At 39.0% G+C, this 14412-nt stretch overlaps 1 protein-coding gene across 1 annotated transcript in view; it reads left to right on the top strand.

The window, feature by feature from the left end:
* The window catches only part of MYO16 (myosin XVI), a 422200-nt gene that overhangs the window by 59146 nt on the left and 348642 nt on the right, over positions 1-14412 (top strand). The window contains exons 4-5 of the mRNA XM_036250228.1: positions 3852-3960; positions 8376-8500. Coding sequence (XP_036106121.1) covers positions 3852-3960; positions 8376-8500 — 234 coding nt within the window. The remainder of the gene's footprint in view (positions 1-3851; positions 3961-8375; positions 8501-14412) is intronic.

Consider the following 14412-nt stretch of genomic DNA (forward strand, 5'->3'; position numbering starts at 1 on the left):
TAATTTTAAAATAGTACTTAAGATTTAGAAAATGTGTACAATGATTGCTAAAGTTATTGTTCCATAAAATAAGTGTAGGCTTGGATATTCTTTGTTTTATGTTTGAAAATCAATCTACATCCTCAACTTGTCCTGTTTCTCATACCCTGAAATAAGACAATTAGGTACACAATCAAATGCACAAACCAGCTCACGAGGAAATTAAAGTTACTGTTTACTGTGGCGTCCTCATTCCGAGCCATGTATCCAAGGAAACAGTGTCATTACCACGTGCACCAGTTCCGGAGCCCTTTCCTCCGGCTTTTATATTTGTAGCTGAAAAATCATGTAGTGGACACTTACATATGAAATAAAATTTGAAAATCTAAAAGAACATTTTAGAAAAGATATTAAAAAATGTCGTGTCTTAGAAGAGAAAACTGGTATCTTAGGACATGTTTCAAATTCTCACATTAAAAATGGACAATGTCAAGAGTGGTATTTTTATTTAATTAAATTATTTGTTAGCTCTCACTTTGCAAAGTTGAGAAAATTCATTGTATGTTCCCGACTGGTTCAAGGTGTTTATTTTAAAATAGGTACTAATTCCCAACCCCTTGAGCCACCTCCTTTTCTGTATCCTAGAAATGAGACCATCTGATGATATTAAGAGAAGTGTTCTGACATTTGGAGGAAATGTCCTGTTTTAAAAGTCATCAGTGCCTTATTTCCAGTGGGATCCATTAACAACTATAACTGCACATTAACTTCTAAGTTACTCAGTCTAAGAATAGTAATTAGCTATGAATCTTATCAATGGTGTTTTTTTCAAACAATAGATGTACAATTTCAGAATTGTAATTCAAGAAATACGGCTTCTCCAGGGATCCTTTAGGATCTATGTTGTTATTGCACATGGCTCAGCCCGTCTATGGACATCTGTCAACCCCAGATAGTCTGGGTGGTGGGGGCAGAGCACCAGGACCACTGCAGGTGGGGCATTCTAGCCCAAAAAGAAAAAAAGAGGGGTGGGAGGGACAAAGGGAAAGAGAAAGAGAGAGAGAAAATGAGAGAGAGAGAGAGAGAGAGAGAGAGAGAGAGAGAGAGAGAGAGAGAGAGAGAGAATTTTGCATAAATGCCATTGTAGGGGCTAAAAAATAATTGTCCTTTCACCATGTAAGTTCTTCTAGCTGGGCTAATAATCAAATTAACAGAGACAGATTAACAGGAGAAAATGTCCAAACTTTACTGTAGGGCTGCACATTTGGGGTGCCATAAGAATAGAGACCCAAAGGACTATTCGCCAGCTGAGGCTTGTATGCCGTTCTGAAGCTAAGGACAAAGGATGGTTGTGGTTTGGGACTTCAGAGGTCAGAAAGGCAATTCCCAGGGAGAAGAACAGCAAATGTTTGGTAAATGAATGTTTGCTGGGCCATCTTTAACAATGGGGTGGAGAGAGAACTTTGAACAAGTGGGTTTTGTTAGGTTCCTCTCTGCCTTTCACACACTAGTTTACATGAAACTGTAGTTAACTGTGGGGTTCTCTTCCTTCCTGGAGCAGGTCCCCCATCTACATTTCTCTGGCAGTGGAGGGGGTTGTGAAAGATTTTTGCTGAGTCTTTTGTTCCTATATAACCATCTTAAAAGCAATATCCCCGAAGGCATTTTTTGGGGTGGTAACCCCTGCTTCCCGTCATTATTCACATAGAAAGATTGAAGGCAGGAAACATAAGTATGCATATAATGACTTTGTAATAGTATCTGTGATATTATCTGTAATCTGTAATATTACACCCTTGAAAATGAAGGTCAGAAAACATAGTTTAAAAATTCTTATGGAAATTAGAATTCTTTGCCTCCATTTTTAATAGTTTAATTCAGTGTTTTGGCTCCTTATTTTCAATTTATTTTAATAAATCTTTGTTAGTACCTAATATCTGCCAGGCACAGTAATAAGTGTTGGGAATATAAAGAGGGATAAGATGTGATCTGTGATTAGAAAAGTCTGACTCCTATATAGGGAATAATACCTGGTAAGTTAGCAGCACAGACCAATGAGTGATTAATGAGGAGCAATTTCAATGAGTGTGTTCAGCAAAATATTCAGCATCGTTCCACTTTCAGACTTTCTTTGAAAGAGCCTCATTACTTCTGAAAGAATAGACAGTCTCTCCAGGTGCCCCACCTCTCTCAAGTCACTCTCTTATTTATTTTTGTTGTGATTGATAGTACATGACTCTTAATTATATTCACCGCTGCTTTGTGCCTAGATGTTTGGCATAGATACAATTATATCTGAAAGTATACACTGGGAAAAAGAATAACTCAATTATCTCCTACCTATTAGTATTGAAACTGGTAAGAACACCCTATAGGTCTGTGTCTTAATCGATTCTTTAATAATTGATCCTTGGGTGGGTATGCAAAATCTTGCTCTCATGGTTGGAGACCAAAGGAAAGGAATTATTAGCAAAGTCTACTTACGAGCAGTGCCTCAAGTAGTTTCTTTTCAAACGGAATTAAAAATGAAATTAAATGTACTAAGAAAATAACTTATCTTTAGGATCTTAAAATTGCTCGCTTTTCTTATGTAAATGAAAATCTGAAATGTATAACTTGGTCTGTTCAAATAAAGGAGCATCTTTCTATGGTTATAGAATATGTGATGTGGTCAGCTCTAGATGGAGAGGTGAGCAGCACAGCGTCTCTGGAGGGCAGACATTAAGATGTGGAACATTATACCACCCTTACCTACTTTTCAATTTGTTTTTACAATATATTTAGAGCAGTTCTTTGGAAAACCTAAGGTATAGGATATTTATACACATACACGCACATATATATGCACACACCGAAAAGGAAAACACCCACATTTTCATAGATTAAATTATGAATGTGACATTTTATGGAAAGTTATGAATTTGGATATTATATGAACTATAGTAACTATTTATATGGCAATACAGACATCTTAAAAAGACTGAAGGGAAACCTTCATTTGTTTGGCCTGAGTTTAATGGCATGTTATTGGTAGGTACATGGGAAATCCTGGACACTGGGAACATATTCATGTCATGCCCTTGGAGAAAAGATGTAAACCATGCCTGACACATTTTATGGAGCTCATTAAATAATGTAAAGCAATGGTGACAGTTTACGTGACCATTTTTTTTTTCTTTACAGCAAAAGCACTTTCATCTTTATTTAGGCTAAGACGGCAGAGGGTGGAGCAGGTGCGCCGAGAGGTGCTTGATGGAGGGCCCTTTGCAGCTGAAAGATACATAATAATCATATTTCATATGCTCCACTTATTAATGTCTGCATATTATGCTTTTCCTTACAAAAAATTTCGGAAAGACAAAAACCACCCAGAAGCCATTAGCCTAAGCCTTTTTAAAACATCATGATGTGAGAACAGCTCTCAGATGAGTTGCTGGAGAGCAAGGAACATAAAGATGTTATAGGATAGTTTGGGGAAGATCAGCGTTCATGCAAGCATGCCATCCTCACTTTCTGAAGGCACGGGCACTTCTGTTCTGTGGGAAACAAGACCGGCTGTGTGGGTGCAGCTAGCACATTGATGTGAGGGGCTCAGTACCCCCTGATTGGAGTTTTGGGCTTAGCAAGAAGGATGGGGAGAAGCAGTTGGGACTTGGGGCTTACAAGGGTCCGCTGAACATTTTTAGACTGTCAAAGTTTCTCACAAAGTATTTAATATATTTTTCTTAAAAGTAATTCCAGTTTTCGGCAGGATTGTATCCAACGTAAACTACTGTTGTATCTGTTTTCCGAGTAAGATAGAAATAGCAGGATTGACCTGCTTTCTGTGTTAACAGCACACATACATTATATCTGCTCTTTTTCACTTCCAGGCTGGAGCCAATGTCCTGCTCCAGGATGTCAATGGAAATATCCCATTGGATTATGCTGTAGAAGGGACAGAATCAAGCTGTATTCTATTGACCTATCTGGATGAAAAAGGTAGGTTGAGCTCTGAAAAAACTGTAGAAAACTAGCTGAAGAAATAGATTGGTGGAATCATAAGTACATTTATTTTTTAGGTCTGCTTACATGATTTCCTACGGATGTAGTTTCCCTAGACTGCGTAAGATGAGTTATGTTTCCACACTGCCTTGCAAGCTCCTACTCCAATGCATTGTTGATTTAGTCAATGCAGTTTTGCAAGCCAGCAGAATTCTGGAGGCCAACAATGAAGGAACATTTTAACAAGCATCTGAAGTCCATAATTAGTGGGAATAGGCTTGTAATTATAATCTATTCTCCACTGGGAGGAGAAGAGAAGTGGACCAGCACAATTGAATTTCAAGTTAATGAGAGCGATGTCATCTGAAGTGTATTCTCTTAGGAGTTTTGGGCCTCTTAAGAATTATCACATGTGGGTAAGTGAGGGCTTAAGTCAAGGGCAGTTTGCATGGGCATCCCAGCTTCTTCTCTTGGTGACATTTGGAAACAGAAACATTGTCAGAAGAATGCCCCACGATCCCGGTGCTGGCCTGGAAAGATGACGCTGAGACTCCAGATGTATTCAGTGGCAAAGAACATTTAATTGCACAGACCCAGGGTATCATTTCATGAGTAAGTTCAATATTGGCAAAGCGAAAGGCAGATCTTGAGCTCGATGTGGTATTTAGAAAAGAAATATGCTCTCTCTCTTTTTCTCTCTTTCTGATGTTTGGGAATAAATAAAACCAATGAAATTGCAGTTCCTTCAAATATGATCTTTTGTCAGAGAAAAATTTAAAAATGTTAAGAGCTTCACTGTGCGTGTGACTCTATTCTTGTCTCTAAGAAAAGCCTGCACATCTGTGTCTTTGTTCCCCGTGCTCTTCGCCTCCTCCAGATCGCGTGTATCAAAAGGTTTATTCTGAGGATGGCTTAGAATAATAACAACTAGTACTTAGCAGCCGTGAGTTCTTAAGAAAATAGTCTCATTAATTCTGAGAGCAAAGTAAGTACTGTTATTTTCATTAGAGCAAATGTGAGCTGAGCTGTGCTGTTGAAGGTCACCGAGTCTTTGGGTGACAGCAGTGTGGGTACAGGTGGTGTGGTGTAGTCAGCCATTCCCTCTGCATCTCCCTCAGTCCTTGGACCTGCTCCTCCCTGTGGGATCACCTGCGTTCTTCACATCTGGTCAACTGTGACTGGGAGGCCGATTCCCTCTAAGCAGAATGAGCTGAAAGTTACGTACATTCCACTATTGGGAAATTTCATTATTTGCACATCTGCAGAATTTGACCTGTAGTCGCGTGATTCTGAACTGCCATGAACTTGACTGTCTTTTTACTGCTCTGCATTTTTAATAGGCCCTGTAAATAAATGTTTCTCTTCAGAAACTAACATTAACTACATTTATTTACAAGAGACTTGACATTACTTATAAACCCAACTCATTAAAGGATTTTGTTTGATAAGAAATTTCATTGTTTGCAAAAGCAGTATTATCTATCCTATGTACATATTCCTTTGAGAGGCTGCTTTAAAAAATTATTAAGGAAAGAAAATGAGAGGAAGGTCCTGACTCTGAATGGTCAGGAGAAAATTGGTCATGGTAATGGCTGTCATAGTCAGTTTGTAAAATGCATGTTTGCTGGAACAAATTCAGTATAAAGTCTCTTAAATTTTTAACTCTGTTTTCCGTTTGTCACTGCCTCTGCCTTCCCGTTCATCTGCCCCCCCTCACCTCATTCACAGTCCAGTTCCATTCCTGACAGTGTCCTTCCTACTTATCTGTAGTGCTGCCACAGTTCCAGTAAATACTGTCCAATTCAACGTATTCTACCCTTGTTGGTGCCCTTGCAGAATGATCTGCTGTGACAGCATGGGCTGATGTCCTTAGACACATCTAATGTTACAAGATATGATGTTTATTGTTATTTAGTGCCCAGTATTTTCGGTGCTGCATTCTTATAAGTAGGCAGCTGCAATCCTTGAATTTTCACTCTGCATCATATAGTTTTTAATCAGAGTGCTTATCATGCTGTCACATCAGGACACATGTGGCAGGAGGCAGTCGAGGTTGTGAGCAGGTTGATTACATGGAAAATCGCTGGTCACAAGTTCTAATTGTACTGTCACCACCGATATACACTGTACACCCGTGCACAGCAATTAACCTCACCTCGCCGCCTGAGCTATCCGGGCTGGAAAACAAGACAGCCACAGAGGGCTGATGGAGTATTTGATGCACATTAGATCTCTAGTGCAAGGTAAACCAGCTGGTGTTCAAGGAAATCAATTGATTATCAAATGAGTAAGTGTGGAGAGAAGGCAGTCAGGGAGAGCTCAAGGTGGTCCAGGACAGATCGATGCTCACCGTGGGGGGAGGGTGTATATCTGTGTGTATATGTAGACATAGAAATATATTCAAGTCCCTGAAAAAGAAATAATACAAAAACTTTACTCAACATATATCACTGTGCACTGCTCTTTCTCCTTCATTTCCAATCTCTCCTTTTAGAGAAAGTGGCTCACATTTATTCTCCTGAGCTCCTCTACCCTACTCAGCCCACGGCCACTGTGGATCCACTGGAAAGGTCTCTGCCATGAGTCTGTTGCCCTCCTTGGTTCTCTATCCAGTGATTGCTTTTCTGTTCTCCTCTTACCTCATCTCTTGTGACAGTTGGTGACTTTGATCACACTCTGTTAGAAAAACTCTCTCACCTACAGATCTTTCCATAGTGTCCCCTTCTCTTCAAGCTTCTCCTTAGTTTCCAGCGGATGTGCCACTTGTATACCAGACTCCAAAATGTTAGTAGTTCCCAGGGCTTTGTCTTTCAGCATCTCCTTTTATCATCCAAACTACTCTGACTTATCTCGCCCTCTTCCTTGTGTTGTTACCACCTGCCTGTTCCCAAGAATATTCCTGCAGCTTAGATATTTTTCAAAACCTGCAGGCTTGTGTGTGCAATTTTCAGTGTCTTGACTTGGGTAGCAGGTGATTTGAAATAACAGGTCTATATGGAACCTATTGTTGTCCTTTCATACATTCTATGGATGGTCTGTTTTATTAGAACAGCCAGGAACCCAACTATCTGAGCATCACTTTTCTTCCCCTAAATTTCTCACATCTAATTGTCACCAAATCCGACGGAGTTTGCCTCCTTGACATCTCTCTAATGTGTCCATATTCCTCACCGACTGTGCTGTTTCTACCTTAGTGAAAACTGGTCTGTTTTGGAACATCCTCAGTAACTTGTTTTCTCACCTCTAGCCCTTGCTGTTTATTCTTCAGAGGACTCCCAGATAAATCAGTTCTCAAACGACCTTGTCTATTTCTTCTACTTAATAAAGTTCATTCAGAATGCTGTCCTTCATCAGCCTCTTCTGAATCACCCAGGGTTAGGGTGACAGTGCATCCCGTTTGCCTAGGACAGTGCCACATTATGCCTGTGTCAGGGTTGGGAGGAAGGGGTAGGGGCAAGGATTAAAATGCCCTTATATGACTGAAATATGTTTATTTCTCTTTGCTAGAACCAACTTTCTTTATTTGGTTGCTCAACTCTTTTGCTTCCTATACATCTTGGATCTCTTAGGAAGCTTACTATGGAGACAAAAACTGGTATTAGATGTACTTCTAAAAGCTTATGAGATAACTTTGTGTTAAATCATGGCATGGGTCATTTCATAGCATAATGGTAAAGCTATCTATAACAGCAGTGTAGAATACTCCCAATACAGAATGGATAATGGAATAAAAAAAAATTGAATTGTTACAGAATTGTATTATCTGATGGACAGTTAAGGGAAGTAAACTGGGGTTCAGATTGACTTGATATGTTAATATAGTTTCAGTTTTGCATAGGCATCTGACCCCCTGCACCGGATGAAGCTTCAGAGATCAAACATTACATAGATATTATCAAACATAATCAGGTCATAATGATTCATGTCACATGTATAGTCTTATTTATTACACTACATACTTTATTCAGATTCTTTCAACTTTTCCACAAAAGTCTTTTTTTTTTTTTTTTTTTTTTCCCATTCTAAAATACTACATTGCTTTTAGCAACAACTATTTTGGCCAGAGTGAAAACTGTATCTTCCTAATTTCTTGTGATTTAATTCAGATACTTTAAAATACTTTGGGTAGGGTGTGTTGATCTATAGTAACACAGATATCCATTGAGAACCTGCCATGTGTAAGGTATTGTATCATGGATTTGGGATATAATATGAGGGAAATTATTCAAGACGACACTCTAGCTGGAAATGGAATGCTTCCTAGAGAAATAATCATAGTGCTTTGAGTGAGAATTCAAAGTGGCAGAGGGCTTCAACGGAGAACATGCTGGACAGATATAAGATGAAACTATTTTCACCCTAGCAGCCGAGAAGCATCTCTGCGTTCTGTTTCAAAGACTCTTTTCCCCCAGGAGTGGATCTGACCTCCCTGCACCAGATGAAGCTTCAGAGACCCATGAGTATGTTGACAGACGTCAAACACTTCTTATCCTGTGGAGGAAATGTTAACGAGAAAAACGACGATGGAGTAACACTGGTAAGTTAATATACTTGATTCAGAAATATCGCTTACATGGAGAGTTTAAGTTTAGTTCTAAAACATAGAAATGGCTGTAATTAACTTTTAAACAATGTCTTTTCTATCATAAAAGTAATATATACTCATTGTAGAAATTTTAGAAAGCACATAAATATGCAGAGAAGTGTGCAAATCACTTACGCTGCCATCCAGAGGAAACCATCTTATATGCTGATATGTTTTCTTCCAATCTCCCTTCCTGTTCATGTGTTCCCTACACATTTAGAAGATTTTTTTTGGCATTTCTTTGTCAATGTGATTTTAGAGATAGAACTTATAGGAGAATATTTTAATTTTGAGCAAAACAAACTATTTGTTAGTCTGGTGAATTAATTTCTAAATTCAAGGAAACTCCAGTCATTACTTTTTTTTAGTACTATTAGGCATACCTGCAGTATGTTAAAAATAGAACAATTAAATTTGGATTAATGTTTATATAAACCTACGATCAGTCATCAAAATATGAACATTTGGCCCTATTGAACATAAAATTTACCTGGACTGGGCATGCAGGGGTTAAAATTAATTATGATGGAAATACACGTGTTAAAGTGCAGAAAAAATAAAAAAGTAAATGAGGGTAGCAGGAGAGAGTATGAGGCTCTGAGGCATGGGATACGGCGAAGGGGTTGGACCCAGAGATTTGGTTTCTACCATGGAAACAGTATGGTGTGGGGTTGAGCACAGTAGATTTCAGTCTGAACAGTGGTTCAGTGCAGTGGCCAGGTGTGATGTGATCGAGGCACAACAAGGAGATAGGTTTGGCCTAGCAGAGAAAAGGAGAGAAGGGAGGTAACCAGGATCAGATCACACACATTTCGGGTCTTTGTGAGGACAGTGGCAGTTACTCTGAGTGAGATCGGAAACACATTGGGGAATTCTGAAGAGAGAGAGGCAGGGCACGATTTTACGTCTGTTCTACAAAGATCACTCACGCTGACGGCTGTGTTAGGATGGACTGTGAAAGGGCAAGGGTGAAGCGGAAAGTTCAGTTAGGAGGCGTGTCCAGTCTTTTAGGAAAGCAATGATTCGGCTCAGCCAGCGGTGGTGGAAGTTGAGGTGGTGAGAAGTGGCTAGCTTCAGTCTACATGAAAGGAAGATTCATTGGCATTTCCTGATGGAAATGTGATGTGAGAGAAAGATTACAAGTATTTTTAGCTTGAACAGCTGGAGTGATGAAGTTGCCATCAATGAGATAGAGAAGGCTGAGGACTGAGCTTAGAGCTCAATGACATGGGGATAGAAGGAAAGTAGAGCAGGAAAGGTCAGAATCCGTTCTGGAAGTATAGTTAGCACTGCCTCTTAGCCATATTCATGGAGATGTTGAGTTCGTGGTTGGAGTTTGCACACTGAAATTCAGGAAATGGCCTGGCCTGTGTGGCTCAGTGGATTGAGGGTCATCTCATGGACTGAGAGGTCCTGGTTCAATTCCTGGCCAGGCACAGGCCTGAGTTGCAGGTTCAATCTCTATTAGGGGGTGTGCAGGAGGCAGTCAGTCTATGTATCTCCCTCACATCGATGTTTCTCTCTCTCTCTCTCTCCCTTCCTCTCTCTCTAAAAAATCAATAAAGACATATTAAAAAAAAAATTCGGGAAATGTCTAGACTGAAGAAACAATTTGGAAACATTAACATATATATGATCTTGGAAATCCTTGACCTTGGATGAAATCATGAATTTGATACAGAAGGAAAGAGGCTTTGAGACTGTGTCTTGGAGCTTAGGAAAAAGAGGAATATCTAGGAATGAGATGAGAAGGAGCAACTCCCAAAGTAGGAGGAAAACCAAGAGAATGAGATGTCCTAGCAGCCAAGTGAAGGAAATACGACAATGAGGATATGATACACTACGAAATACTGCTGAACGGGGTCAAGTAAATAGAGATGGCAGATGGGCTATCGGATGTTGTAACATGGAGGTCACTGTCTTCTCATCTAGGGTAGTTTCATTGCAGCGGTGGGGTTAAAATCCAGCGTAGAGCGGGCTATTTAATTAATAGTTCTTTTAACACATGCAATACACGAATGCTTAACATGCAGTAGAAACCCAAAAGAGCCTTTGTTTCTTTGTTTGGCAGAAGACATTACAACTTTATATACATTTTTAAAAATCACTGTCAAATAACACTAATGTGCATGCTGCAATCAATCACTGTTGAATGAAAGGACCTACCATTGCTCAGTAGGAAAGCTATTGACATAACTCCAATAAATTTAAAATAAATTAGACATAATTTCAGTACGGGGTAATAGATTGCTCTCATTTTTAACCATCTTCAATTTTGACGTTCCTTTTTATTGTATAGAGGGCATACATGTTGCTAATAATTGCTCTGTAACAACAATCGTGTGGCGCTCATCTTTGAGCTTTTTACAAGGAGAGTAGCAATGAATGGAAAGCTCAGAAGTTGTCCCTTGGAGATCCGAGTATTTAGCAAATGGCATTTCAGTTTGATTGTTAGGTCTAAACTGGTGAGTGTATTATGTTAATGACTGCTATCTCTGGGCTTGCCTTTCTGCAAGGCACGTGTGTATTGGCTTTCCGGCTATTGTTGGTGACAACATAAGACACTTTTATACTTAAACTGATTTCTATATCCTGAGTTGGAATGTCAGTTGTGGTTCAGAATTACACATAATTTTCCACACCGTTAAATAGCTGTGCAAAAGAGATGAAATTATCAACAAAAGGTTCATTGGGAATAAACTTCTAGTAAGATGGTTTTTATGTTGTTGTTTTCCTCCTTTTTTAAAGAACATACCATGAAATGACCAAATATATTATAGTTCTTTTAAAAAGGTCTCTTAAGCCCTGGCCGGTTTGGCTCAGCGGTTAGAGCGTCGGCCTGCGGTCCTGAGAGACCCGGGTTCGGTTCCCGCTAAGGGCGCGTACCTCGGTTGCAGTTTGTCCCCGGCCCTGGTCGGTTGTGCGGGTGGCAGCCACTCGATGTGTTCCTTTCACGTCGATGTTTCTCTCTCTCTCTCTCTCTCTCTCTCTCTCTCTCTCTCTCTGTTCCTCTCTCTCCCTCCCACTCTACCTGAACAAAAAAAAAAAAGGAAAACTGTCCTCTGGTGAGGATAAAAAAAAAAAAAAAAGTTTCTTAAGTTACATAAATATTTTTTTAAAAAGAAAACAGAAGCCCTGGAAAAAGATACAAAACATAAAAAATCATGTTATAGAGCATATGAAAATTAATTCCTGAGTTTGAGTGTATATATGTTCTTAGAAAAGATTACTGTTATAATTAGCATATATATATCACAAAGATGCTAGTTCTTTGCTGTTTTATCACAGAATTTGATATATTGCATCTGGCCTTGAGACATACGGGTTTTTGGAAAAGAATTATTCATGAGATGTAAATATCATGCAATCTTATTTTTGTTTCTCTTTTTATTTGATGTGATGAAGTAAAAATAAGTAAGATCCTATATGGGATAACAAATAAGATGTACTCATGGCCCTGCTCTCTGTCTTCGCCCTGTCGCATAACCTTCGTGACGGGAGGCAGCGTTAGGGAGGATCCCGGCTGGGTGGACTTCAGACTTCTCACTGGGATCTGAGACTCTCCTGTGTTTTCAGATCTGAAGAATGCTGGGGCCTAGTGATGGTTTTGCAACATATGGCAAAAGCCCATAGGCAGGTTTAACAAACACGGCTGTGCCTACAAGGGTGGCGTGCCAAGGGAAAACTGAAGCAAGTGTGTAACTAGTGGGCATCTTCTAGAGACAGGCGTTTTAATATAAGACTTGTACATGGGAGAGAGGTGGGTTACAGGAAGAAGACAGATCATTTATTACAACAAATACATTGTGGACAAAGGCAAGGTTTGGTAGGAGCATGAATGCTGCAGTGTTATCCTTATAGCCTGGCCAACGCAGATGTCCACTGCCTTTGCTATTTCAAAATATCAGTGCTGGAGAGAGCAGAAGAAACTGCTTTCAGACTACAGTGGCCATGCTTCCCTGGACTAGTTTCCTAAATAATATGATCTACAACTTCTCCAGCTTCAAAATTAGGATGATAATGGTATCCCAGATTGTACAGAAGAAAGGTACTAATTTATAACATTTATGGCTAGTGTTTGTGAAACTATTTGAACTCTTGCTCTGCATTGTAACTAGATAGGTGAATTCCAACTTGGAATAATGTTCCATGAGAACTGTGCTTCCAAAGACCTGTTGCTAGTTCTCTGCAGAAACAACACCCACCTCTGTGTTTCTCTTAAGACCCCATTAAATAGCAGAGCAGCAGAATTCTCATAACCACGGTGATAAGCACTCTCACATTTTGGCGTCTGTTATCTTCCTGCCCATAGTTAGGACAAGGTAAGACCATAAATTCTATTTCAGAAAATAGACATTTTTAATTTAATTTAATTTATTTTGAATTCCTCACCCGAGGATATTTTTCTGTTTATCTTCAGATAGAGTGGGAGGGAGAGAGAGAGAGAGAGAAACAGCAATGTGAGAGAGATGCATCGACTGGTTGCCTCCCGCATGACCGGAACCCAGGACCGAACCACAATGGAGGTACGTGTCCTTGACTGGAATCAATCCCGCATCTCTTTGGTCCAAGGAAGGGCCAACGCTCTAACTGCTGAGCCAAACCAGCCAGGGCTTTAATTTTATTTTTTAACTCTAAATCTAACTTTAGTGATGAGAAACTGTACCCCATAGGGTCTCGTGGTTTGCTTATGAATTCAGAAGTAGTTGGAGTCAAGGTTAAGACTCTAACTTCTTGATATTTTATTAGGATTATTTTTAAAAATATACTCCAAGTTAGGGGGTTTTGTTCTTGTTTTGAGATTGCCTGTGATTGCCTGTGTCTGCCTCCATAGCCGTCACTGGTAGTTCATGTTTTGGACAGCTTTTCTACTAAGTGAACCAGGACTATTTTCCTTCTGGTTTTTCCCTTGTGAGCAGTGCGTGAAATGACGGGCTGAGAGTTGACTAAGTTCTAAATGGTAGAACCTGATATTTGCTGCATTGAATGCAAATCTGTTCATAAAGGGATTGATCCTATGAACTTGATGTTGTTAGTAACAGGAGCTAACCAACTAATGGAATATTCTTAATGCAGTTTTATTCTGAAAGGGAAAAATCTTCTGAGATCCAGATATTAGTGCATATAGTACAGAGTAACCTGCCAATCATTGACTCACATAATTGATTCAAATAATATGGAATACATTTAGAAACAGGTGAAAAATTTGTTCTCTGTGGGAAAAAGTATAAAATTACATTCCATCAAAATACCTGTGGCTGTATTATTCTTGGGACTGTTTGCTAAAATATTAATGAGATGAATTCTGTATATAAAAGTATGGGAAGATTGATGTAAAACTTAACCTCTTAGTGTTTATGCCTTAAATTAGATAAATTTATGTGTTGCTCTAATGTACTTGGAAATACAAGAAATAAACATAAGTATCACTATACATTGAAGAACACTATTAAGTCCAAAGGTAGAAAAGCAAATGACTTTGCTGAATTTTATCAAAATATATATTTAATAAACTTCTTTGACTTTATTGTAATTTTATTTTTGTGACAGAAATGGAAAGGAAGAGGAAGAAAATGTTCCATGCTAAAAAATCTAGAAGTCATTGTTTTTACTACTTTTAGTTTTTTTTTTCCTTTTCTTACAATTTTCTCTTCTTAGTTATTGTAACTATACAATTAATTGTGTAGTTACTTAATAATCTAATGCAAATTGGGTTTGATGATAGTTTACTTACAAAGAAAGGCTGCTGCTTTAGAAACAGGAATCACCGCAGCTGAAAAATGTGAAAGATTCTCCAAACTCTAATTTCATCATTGTAGTTCCTGAAGCCTTATGTCAGGTTGCATTGAGAAACTAAACTGGAG

Source organism: Molossus molossus, unplaced genomic scaffold, assembly GCF_014108415.1.
Source record: "Molossus molossus isolate mMolMol1 unplaced genomic scaffold, mMolMol1.p scaffold_m16_p_9, whole genome shotgun sequence".
Classification (NCBI taxonomy): domain Eukaryota; kingdom Metazoa; phylum Chordata; class Mammalia; order Chiroptera; family Molossidae; genus Molossus; species Molossus molossus.